The 19,301-nt window shown below is 35.8% G+C and overlaps 5 protein-coding genes and 1 pseudogene across 5 annotated transcripts; 4 read left to right on the forward strand and 2 right to left on the reverse strand.

Annotated features, from left to right (window-relative positions):
• On the forward strand, positions 47-518 carry LOC109125619. The gene has a single exon (XM_019227597.1). It carries the CDS (start codon positions 98-100, stop codon positions 506-508), a length of 411 nt encoding a protein of 136 aa, XP_019083142.1. The 5' UTR covers positions 47-97; the 3' UTR covers positions 509-518.
• Positions 2,172-4,684, forward strand: LOC104703851 (leucine-rich repeat extensin-like protein 2). Its single transcript, XM_010419937.2, has one exon. It carries the CDS (start codon positions 2,322-2,324, stop codon positions 4,488-4,490), a length of 2,169 nt encoding a protein of 722 aa, XP_010418239.1. The 5' UTR covers positions 2,172-2,321; the 3' UTR covers positions 4,491-4,684.
• On the reverse strand, positions 4,880-6,866 carry LOC104703852 (rho GDP-dissociation inhibitor 1-like). The gene is made up of 5 exons (XM_010419938.2): positions 6,063-6,866; positions 5,853-5,919; positions 5,403-5,627; positions 5,187-5,311; positions 4,880-5,078 (listed from the first exon to the last, which is right to left on the reverse strand). Exons 1-5 carry the CDS (start codon positions 6,246-6,248, stop codon positions 5,007-5,009), a joined length of 675 nt encoding a protein of 224 aa, XP_010418240.1. The 5' UTR covers positions 6,249-6,866; the 3' UTR covers positions 4,880-5,006.
• LOC104703854 (plasma membrane-associated cation-binding protein 2-like) lies at positions 12,191-13,251 on the forward strand. Its single transcript, XM_010419939.2, has 2 exons — positions 12,191-12,315; positions 12,631-13,251. The coding sequence occupies exons 1-2, from the start codon at positions 12,301-12,303 to the stop codon at positions 13,147-13,149; spliced, it is 534 nt and encodes a 177-aa protein (XP_010418241.1). The 5' UTR covers positions 12,191-12,300; the 3' UTR covers positions 13,150-13,251.
• Positions 13,280-15,828, reverse strand: LOC104703853 (annotated as a pseudogene).
• LOC104703855 (36.4 kDa proline-rich protein-like) lies at positions 17,497-18,837 on the forward strand. The gene has a single exon (XM_010419940.2). It carries the CDS (start codon positions 17,587-17,589, stop codon positions 18,487-18,489), a length of 903 nt encoding a protein of 300 aa, XP_010418242.1. The 5' UTR covers positions 17,497-17,586; the 3' UTR covers positions 18,490-18,837.

The following is a 19,301-nucleotide window of genomic DNA, read 5'->3' on the forward strand; positions in this document are numbered from 1 at the left end:
GGATATTAAGTCAATTTAATATATATAAATTTCTTGGGTGAATTGAGTTTCAAAAACTGAAACAAAAATTTCAAGAAAAAAAAGATTGTTCGAAACTATGAATACTTTTCTTGTTATAATCATTTTAATTGCTTTGAGTGTTGAATCGAGCAACGCTAGCAAAATGTTTCCAAAAAACCAAGTACATATCAAAAACTCTCTCGGAAGGAATGATGATCTTCTGAAGATTCATTGTATATCCGATGAAGACGATCTCGGTATTCACTTTGTGCGTCGTACATACTTATATACATTTAAGTTTGGTGATAAGTTTTTTGGTGGGACTAAGTTTGACTGCACATTATCGCATGGAGTTGGATTTAAATCATCTGTTACTTTTACGGCTTATAAACAAGATGCTGATGATTTTATAATAAAATTTGGTAAAATGACGTTTTGGGATGCTAAAGATGATGGGATCTATCTCACAAATGCGGACCATAATGCAAAGTTTATGTATCGTTGGTAAAATCTTAGTCTTCAAGCCATATTATCTTTTACTTTTTATGTCAACTGATGTCTAGATATAAATTATGAAAAATGATTTTTACTATATTATATTTTAAAATTTTATGCAAAAGCCTAAAATTACCGTATTAGCTATTTTCCTTACTCCCAGTTGTCAAAAGCCTAAAATTATATTAAAACTTAAAACAAATAAAAATATAACTAATTTGTGAGAAAATCATCTATTTTTTTTTAAAAAAAAACTAACTATAAATCTAAAAAATCATCTAAAATAGAAGAGAGGGAGTAGTGTGTAGAAAATGATCTATAATATTTTAATTGGAACAATTTAAACAATAAATAGTTGTCAAAAAAAAAAAAAAAAATTTAAACAATAAATAAAGGGAAAAGAAATAGAGAAAAACAAATATATATTTTGTAGGATGAAACAAATAAACAATAATATTCCTCGCCGGAGTTTAGTGTGATGGCGCTGAAATCAGCGATTAATCAGAATCTTGAATGTGTTCGTTATCTCCGCTTCCACGATTAGATATGTGCGGTTCGTGATTAGTTCTGAAACAAGATGAAGTGTTCCTCTCTAGTGAAGAAAAAAAATCAGTCTTTTAATTTATTTAATGTTTGGTTGAAAAAAAAAAAAAAAAAATCAGTCTTTTATAAATCTCGATTCAATGTTTTTAATTTGATTATCGAAACTTGTGTTTTTGGTGTAACCGTTCCTTGATGTTTTTTTAGTTTGTCGTCAAGATCAGTTTTTTACATTTTTTTTTTTTTACATTTTTTTCTTTTTGGCTAAGTTTGAAGTAGTGTAAGGGTTTCAATAGAACAATGCTCATGGCCTCTATATCATCAGCACTAAATCTTGACTAATGCACGCAGTTACCAAAAGACCAATCTGATTGTGTGTGTTAAAGCTTAGTTTTGAGCTTTAAGTGGTGAAACAACTCTCTGGTCTCTCTAAATTAGCATTGAATCTTTTTGCTTAAGATATCAGGAATGCAGAATGAAGTTTAAAGCTAGTTTTATGGTGAGTTTACTTCATTTTACCTAATCCTTTTCTCACATCTTCTGATCAATATAAATAATAAATCCGTAGAGCTTTTTTTCTTCTTGTACATTTTAACCAGTCAATAAAGAATTAAGCTCCAAGTTTCTTATAATGCACAAGGATTACATGGAGATACAGCTAACTTTCATATGCAGTTAAATGAAACAGAGGAATGCTTTAACCAACAGGTGAGATTTTGAACAGTTATGTTCGTTAAAAAAGTTCAAAAAGTATATTTGAAGATACTGTATGTTATATATTGTCTGTGACAGACATGCATCCAAGTTATAGCATACATATTACATACAGATAGATAGATGTGCATTCATGTCCTTTTAAGAGTTGTACATTAAAAACCATATTATTTTGAATTATCGAGAAACGCGTTTTAATGTAGGTGCTTTCAGAGAATCTTTGGGGACATGTATCCAAGTTTATACTATATAGAGTTTAAAGTCGGTGACGGTGGCTCCAATCTAATGGCCGCGTAATTAAAGGTCAGTCTTTTGTCTCCTCCCTTAGACGTGCCAATCAATATGTCAATATTAAACTATAGACACAAATTGATTGATTACTTAATAATTCTCTATGAAATTTAGATACGACTTCTGAGTGTTTTTATTTTATAAACAAGCACATGGAGTTCTTAGATATCACAAAATTAGTGAGGTAGGGTCTCTTGTCCCATGTGCTAAAAACTACATTTTCTCCCAACAAAAACCTCTCAGTTTTTCTCAAACTCTCTTGAAACAAAGCAAAGAAAACAATGTTGTTGTTACCTTCTTCTCTTCGTTTATTCTTCTTTCTCTTCCTCTTGTTCTCCGTTTGTTTCTTGCAGATTAAAGCCGCTGATGATGATGATGATATAAGCGGAGACGGTATCAAAGTAGACCCGAGTCTCACCTTCGAAAACCCGAGTCTTCGACAAGCCTACATTGCTCTTCAGTCATGGAAACAAGCTATTTTCTCTGATCCTTTTAACTTCACAGCTAACTGGAATGGCTCTGATGTATGTTCCTACAACGGTATCTTCTGTGCTCCTTCTCCTTCTTCGAAAACTCGAGTTGTTGCGGGTATTGATCTTAACCATGCGGACATGGCTGGTTATTTACCACGTGAGCTTGGTCTCCTCACTGATCTTGCTCTCTTCCATCTCAACTCAAACCGTTTCTGTGGAGAAGTTCCCATCACGTTTAAACACATGAAGCTTCTCTTCGAGCTTGACTTGAGTAACAACCGTTTCGTTGGAAAGTTCCCTAACGTTGTCTTGTCTTTGCCTGCACTCAAGTTCTTGGATCTCCGTTACAACGAGTTTGAAGGCGGTATCCCAGCTAAGCTTTTCGATAAAGAGCTCGACGCAATATTCTTGAACCATAACAGGTTTAGGTTTGGGATACCCGAAAACATGGGAAACTCTCCTGTTTCAGCTCTTGTTCTTGCTGATAACGATCTTGGAGGTTGCATACCTGGTAGTATCGGTTTAATGGGAAAGACTCTTAACGAGATCATCCTCTCTAACGATAACTTAACCGGTTGCTTAACACCACAGATCGGTAATCTCAAGAATGTGACAGTCTTCGACATCAGTTTCAACAGTTTAAGCGGTCCATTACCGTCAAGCATCGGAAACATGAAGAGTTTGGAACAGCTCAACGTTGCTAACAATAGATTCACAGGAGTTATACCAAGTAGCATTTGTCAGCTCTCTAACCTTGAGAACTTCACTTACTCTTCCAACTTCTTCACTGGCGATGCACCGAGATGCGCGGCTCTTTCGGGAGATGACGTGGCGGTTAATGGCTCGATGAATTGTATTGCTGGTAAAGAACGTCAAAGATCGTCTGAAGAGTGTTCTTCTCCAGCCTCACGCCCTGTTGATTGTAGTAAGTTTGGTTGCAACAACTTTTTATCTCCTCCGCCGCCACCGTCTTTTAGGATGTCACCTACCGTCCGAGTACTACCTCCCCCGGCAACACCGCCACCGTCTTCGAGAATGTCGCCTACGTTTAGAGCAACTCCGCCGCCGCCTTCTTTTAAGATGTCGCCTACTTTTAGAGCAACTCCGCCACCGCCTTCTTCTAAAATGTCGCCTTCCGTTAAAGCGTATTCTCCTCCGCCACCGCCGAAGTATGAGCCATCTTCGCCTCCTCCTCCTTCTTCCGGAATGTCGCCTACCGTGAGAGCATACCCTCCGCCGCCCCCGCCGCCATACATCTACTCATCTCCCCCACCGCCGTCGCCATCTCCTCCTCCGCCGTATGTCTACTCATCTCCTCCGCCACCTCCGCCCGTAGTTAACTGTCCACCCACAGCACAAAGTCCACCACCGCCCCAATATTGGCAAACTCCTTCTCCAAGGGAATACTATCCATCACCGCCTTACTACCAATACACGTCTTCTCCGCCACCGTCACCACCGGCTACTTACTACGCCGCTCAATCTCCACCGCCGCCGCCTCCGGTATACTACCCACCCGTAACAACAAGTCCTCCTCCACCACCGGTCTACTACACACCGGTAACACAATCTCCTCCGCCACCGCCGGTCTACTATCCGCCGGTTACACAAAGTCCACCTCCGCCACCAGTATATTACCCTCCGGTAACACACAGCCCTCCACCGCCGCCAGTCTACTATCCGCCGGTGACACAAAGCCCTCCGCCGCCACCAGTCTACTATCCGCCGGTGACACAAAGCCCTTCACCGCCGCCACCGGTCTACTATCCACCGGCAAGCCCAAACCATTCTCCGCCACCACCGGAGTATCAATCACCACCACCAAAGGGATGCAACGACAGTCCAAGTAACGATCATCACCACCAAACACCAACACAACCTTCTCCGCCGCCTCCGTCATACGACGACACACCTCTTCCGCCTATCCGCGGTGTCTCTTACGCGTCACCTCCTCCACCATCAATCCCATACTACTAAGTTTAAACCATGCATCAAACTAGTGCTTAAACGTGGACACACTAGTCACAACGATTAAAATTCTTTTGGCTTCGAACCTATTTGTGTGTTTTGGTTGATACGAGACATTCGAGTTATTATTTTTTACCGCGATGAATATTTTGTTCTTTTATTTCTTGATTAAACAGAGAATATGAAGTATATAGTTTCGCTTATTTTCCTATTGGTTACCCATCTTTTATATGTATTTTCTTCGATAATGTTAAGTATAAATATACATTCCTTTCACTCTAGAAGTTCACGATTTGAACTTCTTAGAGTAACACTAACACTCGAAGGAGATTGTGTGTTTGCGAAGTTTAAAAAGTAAAGAGAAAATATCACAAATGCAAAAAAAATAGTATCTTATTCATGCTCATTTAATCGAAAACTAAATAACTTTGTCTAGTCTGCATAATCGAATGTAAGATAATAAAAAAATAAATTATCAAAAAATGAGCTTTGGTTTAGACTTGAGAGAATGTATGATTCGGTGGATCATTGCCAACTCTTGCGGATGTCGAAGGTGTAGTTGATCTCCAAGTAGCACTTATTATCGTCATCAACGAACTGAAATATGTTACAAGATAGCCTCAAACTCATCAAATTTGGTAAAATTAACTAAATTCTAGTTATGAAAACCAAATGCTTAATTATCTTTCGCAAGGAATAATATACCTTAGTTCTTGCGGAATAGGATCCTCTAGCAAACATACCAGACGGTGTCGTTTCTTCAGGCATTACACGTTGGTAAGGCTCAGCTTGAGGACTAAACGTCCCAAGCATTGCTTTCGTACTATCCACTGCTCATAAGAAACAAAAATACCGAACATTAAAATTCGGAAAAATACATTAAACAACGACGAAGATACCAGCAATAAGGAAAAAAATTACCCTTAACACCAGTTTTCCATACGGTATTGTTATAGCGAAGGCCTGAAACGATATTGTTTGTGACACGGAAGTTGAAGACAAGAGTGTACTTAGAACCTTCCTTTATGGTAAACCAAGGGCCTTTCGGGTTCGGCAACCCATCCTCGGGTATCGTCAATACCATTTCCTCTCTGTCCGGTGATCTAATTGTGAGTTCTAGTATCTTTACTACCGGATCCGGTGTCTCTGCATTTCATTTTTTAGTAAGCTAGCCAAAATGTCATTCAACTATAACATGCATGATTCGTCCCTCTTGTACATAATACTTAACTTGAATCAGAACTACTGAGACCCTATCACCCTAATAAACTTTTTAATCATTTGAGAGCTATATACACATTTGAGTCTTAATCGATATTCTAAAACCAGTTACGAACCATAGATCTAAACCAAGTTATGTATTTGGTTTACCTCCAACATCCTCTAAATCCACGACGCCAAGAAGCTGTTCCTTCCATCTCCTCAAGCTTTCATCATCCTATCATTCGTAGAAAATATAAAATTTTATTAGATCCTTAAGTTTCCATTTGATGCAAGAAAAATCATATTATTGATTTTCCATTTCACTAAATTCATACAAAAATATATTATTATATGAACAAGAAATAAGATAAATTAAACCTTGTCTTTCTCAAGTTGTTCTTTGAGAGCGATCATGGGACCGAGTTGGAGCTTCTTGTCTTCATCGTCTTCATCATCCTCTGTCGGAGACAAAGAGCTCTGACTGTTCTGTCTGCTTAACCCAATTTCTTTTTCTGATGTCTCTCCTGAAGCTTCTCCTTCATTCTTCTCATCATCCAAAGCCATCTTAATTTTCCTCTAACCAAACAACAAAACAAAAAAAAATCGAATTCTCTTGTTGATCTAATAAGATCTTAGACGATGTCAACCGTTGGGTTGGATTAGAATGCTACAATAGCTATAGAGGAGAGAAGAGAGATGAGAGAAAGAGAGTTTTGGTGTGTTTTTGTTGAGGGAAGTTTATATTTGGAGCTTGAAGAAATGGTCATGTGGTGATCCTATAATCTTGTAAATCTCAGTCTCAAATCAAGATTGTCTAAATATATAGGTATTCTATAATGCACGTATAGTTGTATGGATACACGTAAGTACGTAACACGTCTAAAGGACTGTCCTATGTACATATGTAATGTGGGGAATTAAAATAACTTATCCGAGAATAGATTCGTGTAGTTGGGCTATTGTCAGTTTCTTAACCCAATTGTGGCCTTGTGGGGTTTTTAATTTGTAGTGGATTCTATTCGAGTGGAACTAGAAAAAAAAAATGTAACGGGACAAGAGGTACAAATTCGGAAATTTCAATGTAAGCAACCCTATATCTTGGCTAGCTGGAGGAAGAGGATCAAACTAGGTTTTTTTCACTCGGAGTCTTAAACCAGTTTTGATCCTTGATTTTCTCTTAACTGAGCTAAATTGAAACCCAATTCCAACCCTATGTGCATTCAACTTGGAATATGCATATAGTAGATCATATGAAATCTCCAACCCATAGCCCATACTACTAGTTCCCGACGGATATAGAAACTAACTCGGGTACAATTTGTCATTTAATAAGTGTTTATAGTGTGGCCAATCATGATAAAATAATAAATCGCAGTGGAAAGATTCGAACCTTTTAGGCTTTAGCCATTGAACGACTATAAAAATTGGTCACGGACAAAAAAAAACTTTTTTGAGAATGTGATATTCATGGATTTTATTCATAAACGTATATTTACCGTCTTGTCTTTGAGTTTTTTGGATGCGTTTGGTTTTCTTTCTATAGTAAATATTTATATACTGATCATGAATATTTTTAAAAAGCTTTACCTAGAATTCATTGTCCTAGAACGTTAAAATTCAACGTCATCATATCATCAACATTTGTGCATGTGAATGCATGTGGATATCTATGAATGTATTATAAAGTTTTTATTTATTTATTTATTTTTTTTTTTTTGTGCACCCAAGTTTGATTTATTTATTTATAATTATGTATTGTAAAGTTGTAGATATTAATTAAATAAAATACTCTTCTATAGGGACCATTATAGTTGCCAAATTTGATGTGAATGAAGCAGAAAAAAAAGAAGAAGAATGTGCTTTAGAAAAGGAATTTATAAATGACAACTCTGAAAAGTAGAACGCTCTTTCCAGAAGGATATACAGTACTAAAATGGTAATCATATCCAATTCTCTTATGTCATTTCAAAAAATCTGTAGTTTTCTTCAAGCACAAGAAATATTCTAAAAACCCAAGACACGATAACGTACGTCAAGCTCCTTGTTAAAAGATTTTCTTGTGATTATCAAAGTTTGAATCGATCATAATATAGTATGATATTAATATCCGGGTTTTCACAGTTGTCGGGGGTTAGTAAAAAATTTGGTTCACGTATAAATGTTTCAAATATTTTTTTGTACGTAATTACGTGTAGACATTTTTTTTTGGGTATGGGTGTTAAGATTACGTGTAGACATCAAACATCGTCAACTGTGAAACATTGTGTTTATAAAAACTTGTGGTATATACATAAGAAAATATATTTTTTTAAACTATCGTTATAATCAGTAAATTAGATCGATTTACATGTCTATTTTTGAATGGATACGAATAGTAAAATATTTTTAAAAACTATTTTGTAATAAATATTTCCATCTGACGCCGACAATATCGCAAAAATACTCTTGTGATTTTATTATTTTCCCAAAAAACCACTTTACCATTCAATCAAGTACTATAACTAGTTGAACTATAACTTGTTCAATTAGCTTAGCTTGATTCTTGCAACAAAAAAATTATCTTTAATATAGTATATCTTTATATTAAAAAATTAAATAACAAATTAGCTTCAATTTTTGGACAGTAGAAATTAAATTAGCTTAGAAGAGATAATATATATATATATATATTAATATATATATATATTAGTATATATATATATATATATATTAGTATATAAGATTGGATCAGAAGTTTAGTAAACAAATTAGAAAAATAGATTCGATCTTTGGTTTAGCGGTGGTGGCCAACTATTTGGTGACGGAGAGAGATTCTTACATTATGGAATCAATCTTCACATGTGGCCGACCAATGAATAATCAACAAATGGCAGATCTGTCACCGTTTAACTGAATTGGTGCTTAAAACGAACGGTCGAGAAATAATACAGCTGCTATTAGGAGACAATTATACTTAAGATTGTCCGACTTTAGGATTACACATGTTCAAGGCATGCCCGCATGGGGTCGTCTAACCATAATTCCGATGCAAAAAGCAAATTATTTCCAACTTTATTTTTAATATATATAGATCTGAATGAAAAATTATAATTTAATGATAAAGTGTACGAGAAGACCTACCTTTTTATCAATATTAATTTTCTTTTTATAAAAAAACATATAATTTAAATTTGAATGTTGACAAAATGACGATACTAACACAAATTATATTGTTGACAAAAAAAAATAACACAAATTATTTTATATTATATAATATGTAGATTTATTTCTATACAAATCAGAAACAAATGTTTTTAACAAACTAATATATGATGAGTCTTACTAATTTTTGTTTAGCTGTTGCGGTGACCAAAGATATGTTCAATGACAACTGATGCATTACTATATGGCTAATACAGAAAAAGGTATAATATTTACAATTTTGCTTATCTCCATGTTATATATGAATAAAACTTAGACAAGAAAATTATCCATATACAGTAACATGTTTACCTCATCTAGTTTACCTTTCTAGTTCTTGAAACAAAGGATGGTATGTATTTTATAAGATACAGGCGAGTTTACAAATTTTACTTTCGTAAGATTCTCTAAACCCGATATATAAGTCTTTTCTTCTGTTAGTTTTTTAAAGTATTCTAAAATTATAATGATTCTTTATATGAATTATTATTGATGTTTTTACTCCCATTTTCAGAAAATAAAATAGTAGGACACATCGTTATGGGGCCATCTTAGCCGTCCAACACTTTTTTTTCTTTAATCAGCTTTTCCGCTGGCCTACCTTTACAGATGTAAATTACGTGTCCATACCCATTTGTTGAAATAAAAATTAGCAATTTGATTTCATCTTCAAAATAGCGTTTGATAAAAATTGACACTTCAATTTTCAATGGCGCAGACAATATGCTCCGCCCCTTTTCATATGATAGTCGTTTTCAACTTTTTAACATAGTACTTACATGTCACTAATTAAAGTTATTATACTAGATTTATGAGTATAATTTTTCGCATTCTTAACTAAATGAAATAACATTTTATAATTAATCAAAAACCTTACGAAACAAAGTCTAATTAGTTTTCATACTTAACTTTTTTATAAGCATGGGGATATATTTTCAATAATTTCAGTAAGGATGAAGAAAACATTAATTAATAAAACGTAAAGTTGTTAAATCTGCATATTTGATCATCATTATAATTTCATAATTAAATATACTTTGTTACGACAGATCCTGAAGAGTTCTACACGAAGAGGAAACTGCGGCGAGGATTTTATCTGACGTGGCAAATCAGACCAGGCAGATATGTCATGTGGGTCCAATTTTAAGTGGAATCCTACGTGGCATACAGTCACGAGTCAGCGATCGGAAACAACTTGTCGCCACGTCATTATTTCTGACTTTGGTGGGTCCTACTCACCGGCCTATACTTGTCGTTAAACAGTCCACGTAGATTTATTAACATTGGAAAGGTTTAATTTTTTTTTTAAGCAATGACCTAAAATAAATGTTGGGTAAAAAAAAATAGAAAACTCAAAGCTATAAGAAAAATAAATAAATTTCAGGATAGTACTGATCAACGACTCAAAATATATATATAAAATAAAAGAAAATGCAGTGGTATATTAATAATAATAATGTCTTCAATAAAATAATTCTTCTAATGATGAATTATTATTTTTATATTGTGACATGTAAAAAATTTATAATATACGTAAATTCAGTAAGTGATGATTCTATATATCCCTATTATTAAAAGAAAATCAGACTCACTAATAGTAATATATATGCCGATAGGTCAATTCATATATATGTTTGACTGGATACAAACAAACATATATTCATATATATAAAGTATGTACTATTTCGCTACTTTTTTGATTTTACATTCCATGTGATATCTTATCTGAATCAGTAAATAATTTACTTTTGTACAATGTTAAGCAAACGCAAAAATCCAAATGCTAGAGTTTATAATGAGGATCCCTTTATGATATCGATCGGGTAATTTTATTTGTTGTTCACACTTTATATATCACTCATATATTCTATATCAATTCAAAAAGATAAAAAAAAAAAAAATTGCTAACTCTATCTATATAAAGCAATCCGAAAACAGTTTTCATATGTTATACCAACATTCTTAATATCAGTACCTACTTTATAAATGATCACCTAATCTTCTATGAATAATAAAATTTGCCAACCACCAGGTCTTTCACCAAAACTGTTTTCCGGAGGGATCAATTTTTCAAAAAAGACAAATTTGATGATAAAAAATAGTAAGAACAAAGAAACCAACAAATTAATTGTGATTCTCTTTAACACCATTTTAGGTCTTGTTAGAATTCCCTGGCCGTTAAAGGTCACAATGACTACAGATATTATACTTTCTTATACCATGACGTTTAATTAAGTTGTTGAACATGAAGTCTAACCATGCGCGATCTCGATAGTTGATGATTAGAATTGATGAAAATGTTGACTCACCTTTAGAGTTCTAAGTCGCAGGGCAGTGCTTCTAAGATCGATGTGTTACAAGGTTTAAAACTTTTGATGGACATAATAGCTCCTATTGGTAATATTGCGTAATCGAATAGAAAACCCCATTATACCATTATACATTGAATCGGAGCCAATATATAGGAACATATAAGTATGGTATTTTAAACTTATATCCCTCTGATTAACGTGGGATAAATACATGAATTGTTATTAAAATATTTAAATTTGGTAGAAGGTTAAATCGTTTGGTCAAAATTTTTCTAAACCGATCAACATGCTCAGCCATTATATATTTGTCTATGTTGTTTATATAATTATATTGTTCATAAACATGTTTTACATTATATTGTTCAGAAACATGTTTTCATAAGTTAATATTTCTTCCGTATTTATGTCATTATACTGTTTCATGAAACATATTTTTTTCTATCCAACACCACTTATGAATAAGATCAGTATATATCTAAAACGATATCTAGCCTTATGATTTTCTATACTTTTCATAATTTTTTTTTTACTTTTTGGTTTAATGAAAATTGTAATGCACGGTTAAATCAACTTTTAGACTAGAGATGATTCCATATCACTAAATTCAATTACAATAGTGTTGTATCTCGATTTTCTCCTGACCATCATCACTCCTTCAAAAAATAATATTCATTGTAATTATAGTTTGTTTTCAACCTATAATGATTTATATTAGACGATAATTCAGTATCTTTGCTTACGAAAAAAAAAACTCTTAAATATTTACAAATAGACGTTAATTGCAAGTGGTGTACGATCTTGTTTATGATATTTTATATTTTACACAAACACAAACTGTGCATGATGTGTCTCGTTCTCAAACAAATATAGAACAAAAGCTTCTTTTTCATCTCATTAATTATTATTGCCAGAGAATTATTATACTCAATACGTGATTTTGATTTAGGAAATAATATTTTTTATAAAAAAATAATTTTGATAAAGTTGTATTTGTTTCTCCTATAAATTAAGCCATCTTCTCAACCAAACTCTTCACTCATCAAAGCATCACACAACACACTCATACATACACTTTCTCTTCTCTTCATTTTCTTAGATCCTTAACTCATTTTCTACCTATTCAAATGGCCACCGTCGAGGTATGCAAATATATATGTTCTTAAAATTCATAACGAATTTTCTTGGTTAGTCTAAAGATTGATACAAGCAATCCAATTCTCTATATAAAAAGCTATAAATCAACATACGATTATATGTTCTTTGTTGCGTTAATCTACGTATATGCCAAAGTTTACACATGTTTATATATAATGATCAAGTTTTTAGTTTTTGTAATTGTAAGCTAACAAGTAACAACTAAAACAAACTAGTTGCCGTTTTATACCAAATGAAAACGTCACGCTGTTTTGGAATTGATCTATGTGACTAAAGCTTTTGAAACAATGATTTTGCAGGTTGAACATGTGACTCCAGCACCAGCTGAGACCGTTGAGGTGCCAGCACCAAAGACTGTGGAGCGGGAGGAAGCTGCCGTCGTTGCAGCCGTCGCCGATGCTGCGTCAGCTCCGGTAACAGAATCCGAAGCACCTGTCGAAGTAACGACTAAAGACTTGGTAGTGGAAGAAACAGAGAAACCAGCCGAAGAAACAGAGGAGAAGACAACAGAGGAAGCTCCAGTTGAAACTCCGGAGGTTGTGGAGATCAAGAAAGAGGAAGAAGCTCCGGCGGTTGTAGAGATCAAGAAAGAGGAAGAAGCTCCGGCGGTTGAGACTCCAGCGGTTGTAGAGGAAGAGAGCAAAACAGAAGAAGTTGTAGAGACGAAAAAAGAGGAAGAAGTAGAAGAAAAGAAGACAGAGGAAGCTCCAGCGGTTGTTGAGGAAGACAAGAAGCCAGAAGCAGAGGAGGAGAAACCCACTGAAGTAGCCACCGTGGAAGCCGTCGCCGCAGCTCCAGTGGAGAAGACTGATGAGTAAAGTTTGAAGGAAAAAATCTGTCTTTCGAAAGACAAAAGAAGAAGAAGAAATGTTAGCAAGTAAACTATTTGTTACTTTTTTAAGTACTTTGTGTCTTGTTTTTATGTCGAGTCCATGGCTCTTCTTGAACTTGTTTTTTTTTTTTTTCAATTCTCTTATCTTATGTTTAATGGTTATGATTTTGAATAAGATATACATTATTTTATATATAGCTCGTTTGATCCAAGAGTTACACACTAGCTTGCCTGATCGGTAGTCTTCAAAACAGACGATATTGGAGAGAGTTCACTTCCTGTGTCTCCAAGCAATCTTTGGACCTGAGTGCTGTAATAGCGTTACACCTTGGGACAGCCCTTTTCTCTAGGCTTAAATCCAAGTCCCATAGGGTTTGAAACCACGGTCTTTAGGGGCAAATTCATCTCCTTCACCAGGAACTCAGTCCTCTCCTTCACTGACTCTGCAGATCAAGTAAGACACGGAGGAAAGCGTTTGATCATTGTAGTGATCTCCACTCTGCTGAATCCTATGCCTAAAACTGTGTCAATGGAGCTCAATCTCCTCTGCTCTGGAAAACTAATGCATTGCGTAGAATTCTTGAACACTAAAAGGACTTCATCTCCCAGTAGTAGTCCACACTTCTTCAGGGTCTCAAATGTTCAGAGTGATTGGCCACTTTTTGAACACTACCCATACATCTCCCACAGCAAAGCCTAACCTTTTATAGACATTGACTTTTTCTTCTATTGTTCCCTCCCTCAATCCGTGAACAACACGCAGAGCTTCGAGAAACTTTGAAGAGGTCGGATCAAAACCTCTCTCAACGACCTTCTTGAAAGTTGTCTTTACCACAGAACACGGGTATCAGAGTTTAAAGAAACAGAGGAAAACAATTCATATGAAAATAAGCAGACTGATTCTTTCAACCATTATACCACTTTGATACAACTTAGAAAGTAGAAACTCCCAAGGAGCCCAAGGAACGAATCCATCAAGGGTAACTAATTACTAACTAATCGAACCATGAATCATTGGCTCCTAGGATCATTTCTTAGAACTAATATCTGAAATTTACAGAAGACAATTTCTCTCATTTTCAGAATTTGTGTCGTCACTGAAAGAATGATGCTTGAACCAGAGTTATAAGATGTGGGTTAAGAACCCTTTATTGATTTCATTCGGAAGCTTTACCATCATGCTTTATCGATTTCATTCGGAAGTTTCTCTTCTTTCCAGTGAAGATAGCCATCAACTCAACCACAAGCTCCTCGTCATTGTGCTTCCTCACAAACCTTTTTAAGAAATCATCATCGTTAGATATCAATACAGACGCCATTGAAGGGAGTTTGCTTCCAAGCGATCCTCTAGACATGAGAGCTTTGATTACGTTACACCTTGGCACAATCCTCTTCTCCAAGCTGTATCCAAGTACCTGAGGGAACAACGCCATGTCCTTTAGCAGCCAATTCATCTTCTTCACCACAAACTCAGTCTTCTTTTTAACCGTCTCTATAGACAATCCAAAGAACATAGGAAAACACTTGAGTATCATCGCAAACTCATCTCTGCTGAATCCTAGACCTAGAAATGTTTCAAGAAAGTTCAATATCCTCTGCTCTGAAATACGTATGAACTGCGGATACTTCTTCAACACTTGAATGACCTCGTTTTCATCCAAACCACACATCTTCAAGGTTTCAAATGTCTGACTAATCTTTTCCTCTGAGAATTTCAAAGAGTAAGGCCACTTCTTGAAGATCACCCATACATCTTCCACAGCGAAGCCTAACCTTTTCTAAACATTGACTTTATCTTCTATTGTCTTGTCGTTCATTTCGTAAAAAACATGGAGAGCATTGACAAACTTTGGTTCGGTCGGCTCAAAACCCATCTCAACTATCTTCCTGATGGATTCTTCAAATCTTTCTTTACCACATACAGGTTGACCAGCGGATGTAAGCAACGAGAATAGCAACTTCTGAGACACACCCAAGTCTCTCAAAACCAAAAGATTCCTAATTTTATTCTCCTCCTTACTACCCTGTGGCAAAGAATGACACGACTTGGAACTCTTCTTATCCGTTTCTAAAACCTCTTTGATGAAATCATAGTATCTGCTTATACCTTTACCCGCTCTTTTCCCCAAGATTTCAGGAACTGATGAAACAATTTCAGTGAGCTCAGAGCTCGAAGCTCCTCTTGACTGCAAAAACTGAAGCTTGGGACCAAGTAATTTCTCAGCATCTAGTACAAGCAATGTTGGATAGCCCGTAACGATGCTTGAGATCTGAGAATCTGTGAACCCATTAATTCTCAAAAGACTCAGAACAGAATCAGGATTTGACTTGTCCTTAATGCTGACCTTACCAGAAATCGATTCTGCGAGTTTTTTAGGAAAACCCAATGAGCCAACGAGGTAAGAGACTGTAAAGTTCTTACCTTTACGACCACCTCTAAGGCTCGCGGTGGCAACAACAGAAGAGAAGGATTTGGAAAAAGCAGAGAATAATACACTAAAGTTACGCCATTTCTGTGACTCAATAGATCCTCTTCCACGGAGTATCAGATAATACATACCAAAATCAATCAAATGCCACACCCGTAGACTCGATTCGGTATCAAGGAATTGCCCTAAAATCTCAAAATCCTAATATCGCAAAGAACCCTAAAAAATCGCAAAGAACCAGATTTTGGAGAGGGAAAAAACCAATGTTCGACATTTTGGGTTTTTTTTAAGAGTATATTGGGCCTTTTGGGCCTGACCGTTCAAAAAAGTGTTGAAGCCCATAATGATCTAAATCTATTAATTACGATTATGCCACTCTTTCTCTACAGACAGTATTAAGAATGTACGGACAACGAAACCCTCTACATTTCACTGTTTGTTGTCTTGTCTTTTCAAGTTTTCAATAAAGACTCTGATTGGTGATACGTTTAAACGATGTGGTTAGAAAATTTTGAGTGGTTAAAAAGAGAGCGGTTAAAGATAGCGGATAGAAAAGATGGTACGTTTGAAGAGAGTGATTGAGTATTTTGCTTGATTGGTAGCATTATAGCGGTTGAATAGTACATGTTATATTAAATTATAAAAAATTAGATTAATTTAATTCAATAATAAAATATGAAAGAACATATTATATTTTATAACATGAAAACTTAATAACCATTAAATTATTAAAATTATATGCAATAATAAATATATTTTAAAATTTCTAATTTGAAATATTAATGGTTGTTGTGATGATTATCTAAAACATTTCAAACATATAATTGTAATTTAGTTCTACAATTAGGCTAAATTATAAGTTCTTACAAGTGAATCTGTCATTAAATTAAAATTGTGTATATATTTTTAAAGCCTAAATTAATAACAAAACATAAAAGTTTATTAGACTAATTGAAAATCCAATCAAATTTAACTTCTTCACATGTATTACTACAGATACATTCATATTTTCCACTTTTTTAAAAAATCATCATTATGAACAAATATTTAATGAAAACAAATTATTTAATCTTCTTCGTTTGCAACCGAAGTTGCCAAACACTCATATCTTTTGGTGGTTGGTTTTCATCTTTTCAACTGCTCAAAATCACTTCCAACCACTCATTTCTTCCATCAACTCCAACCGCTCATCTCAAACACCATCTCCAACCGACATGATGATTGGTAGCCATTTGAACATCTGTTTTCCAAAAGAGGCGGTTGAGTGCTACCAATCAAAGCCAAAATATTCTCACAAAAATCATTAGACAAAACTTTAAGGGTGTGAATGGTTGCAGCGGTTGGGACGGACAAATTCATTTGCGGATTAGACCATTTTTTATTTACCATTCATTATGCATAGTCCGCAGTGGTGCGGTGTATAGAAAACAGACACAAAACCGCAGCGGTCCAACTGCGGACCGTTTTTCCTTACAAATAAAGTTGAACCGCAGCGGTCCATTGTCCACACTTAAAATAGAGCGGTCTGATCTGCAGACAGATTTGTCTACCCTGATCGCAGTTACCATTCATTCCCTAAATACACATAAGAGAACAAACAATTTCACGGACTCTTTTAGTTTGGAGACAGTGATCATAATCATCTTTTTTTTAGTTTAGTCACGGGCATGACCTTGAAGTTTGCATCGGACCAACAACGATCCAAAATTTCTTTAGTTGTAACGCAATAAAATGCTCCAAATATTTCTCGAAGTTTGGAACTTTTTCTTTTTTTCCCTCACTTTCTTGCCTTACACATGTTCGTTCGTACGTACCATAACAAATAATCAAATCTCTTACACTTTTATAACACTATACCTTTAATTTGTATCCCCACAAGAGTCACGGGTTACAGTTAAGCTTCGCCTATATATTTACATGTATTCGCTAATTTGATAATAGGGCAGTAAGAGTTTGATTCTTGAAAATCCAAGAAACCCTATTTGAGAACAAAAATGGGTTCGAGGGTTTTGGCTTCTTTATTCATTTTCTTGATCTTCACGGTTATCACATTGCCACCAACGATCCAAGCTTGCACTCCTTGTACTCATCCTCACCCTCCGGTTCCAAAACCTCCACACCACGGTGGCGGTGGTGGCAGCGGTGGTAGCAAGCCCCCGCCGCATCACGGTGGAAAAGGTGGTGGTAAACCCCCAAACCACGGTGGAAAAGGTGGAGGACCGCCGCATCATGGTGGAGGAGGAGCCAAGCCACCGCATCATGGAGGCGGAGGAGGGAAATCACCGCCGGTTGTTAGACCTCCTCCGGTAGTAGTGAGGCCACCGCCAATCATAAGACCTCCACCGGTTGTCTATCCACCACCAATCGTGAGGCCACCGCCAATCACAAGACCTCCCATCATAAGTCCTCCAATTCAACCACCGCCGGTTACAACTCCTCCGGGACTCCTCCCTCCGATCACAACTCCTCCGGGACTTCTCCCTCCAGTCACAACTCCTCCAGGACTTCTCCCTCCAATCATTAACCCACCTCCGGTCACAGTCCCGCCACCATCTTCCGGCTATCCACCATATGGTCCACCTTCCGGTGGAGGAGGAGGAGGAGGGGGAGGAGGAGGCGGTGGCAAACAACCAACGTGTCCGATCAACGCACTGAAGCTTGGAGCTTGTGTTGACGTTTTGGGAGGATTAATCCATATAGGACTTGGAAATCCAGTGGAAAATGTGTGTTGTCCAGTGTTGCAAGGGTTACTTGAGTTAGAAGCAGCCGTTTGTCTTTGTACAACCATAAGACTTAAGCTTCTCAACTTAAACATCTTCATTCCTCTTGCACTTCAAGCTCTCATCACTTGCGGGATCAATCCTCCTCCTGGTTTTGTCTGCCCTCCTCTCACTTGATCTAAAAACACCCACTGGATTTAACAAATGTACGTACGATCAATGGTTCTCGAGGCTTTTGTAATAATTCAAATATATATGTGGTACTGTTGATGATCAGGTTTGTTGATTATCTAGGGTTTTAACAAGTGTTGCTTTCTGTTCTTGTCGTTGTTGTTTTAAGCTAGGTTTTTGCATGGGACTTCTTTAAATTGTTTTCTGTAATCTTTTTTTTTTGTTCCAGCTTCTCGCTGTCTATCTATTTGACTCTTTAGTCCTCTCTCTTTCTCTCTCTCTACATATGTAGAGGAGTTTTTGAATTGTGTGTAATAGACATGCATGCAGATATGGGAACGTGGATGGAACGTACGGATACTTCGTCTTTTCTTGGTTTTTAAAACGTACGGATAAAGCTTTTGAGAAAAGAACCACTATAGTCCTACAAATCATTGTCTTTTGACATAAAAATTACCTAAACTCATACACCGAGGACATTTGTTCTCATAGAGATCTTTGCATTACTCTTAACTCTTAAGGCAATATCTATCATGTCCTTTTCAACAACAAAAAAAAAGTATCATTAGTAGGTCTCTACATAGTGTTCTATAATGCTGATTGAGTGATTGTCTATTTACTTACAAATAGTTCTACAATCTATATGTTAACACCCTTAGTGGATGTGATAATAGATACATAGTTTTGAACGATACTAAATTTTAAAACGGTAAATGATATTTTTTCTCGCTCGGAGGTCACATGTCCCATTTTATTACTATGGATGACAACTAGAGCTCAACTTCTGTGTGCCACTTGAATCAGGGGATTTCGGCAGA

Source organism: Camelina sativa, chromosome 7 (genome assembly GCF_000633955.1).
Source record: "Camelina sativa cultivar DH55 chromosome 7, Cs, whole genome shotgun sequence".
Lineage (NCBI taxonomy): Eukaryota > Viridiplantae > Streptophyta > Magnoliopsida > Brassicales > Brassicaceae > Camelina > Camelina sativa.

What these genes read in the sequence shown, in the direction of transcription:
- LOC109125619 (XM_019227597.1), top strand. Translation starts at nt 98, where the DNA reads ATGAATACTTTTCTTGTTATAATCATTTTAATTGCTTTGAGTGTTGAA.
- LOC104703851 (XM_010419937.2), top strand. Translation starts at nt 2,322, where the DNA reads ATGTTGTTGTTACCTTCTTCTCTTCGTTTATTCTTCTTTCTCTTCCTC.
- LOC104703852 (XM_010419938.2), bottom strand. Translation starts at nt 6,248, where the DNA reads ATGGCTTTGGATGATGAGAAGAATGAAGGAGAAGCTTCAGGAGAGACA. An exon ending in GGATTTAGAGGATGTTGGAG is followed by an intron (nt 5,628 to 5,852) that starts GTAAACCAAATA and finishes AATGAAATGCAG; the next exon opens with AGACACCGGATCCGGTAGTA. An exon ending in CCTATTCCGCAAGAACTAAG is followed by an intron (nt 5,079 to 5,186) that starts GTATATTATTCC and finishes AACATATTTCAG; the next exon opens with TTCGTTGATGACGATAATAA.
- LOC104703855 (XM_010419940.2), top strand. Translation starts at nt 17,587, where the DNA reads ATGGGTTCGAGGGTTTTGGCTTCTTTATTCATTTTCTTGATCTTCACG.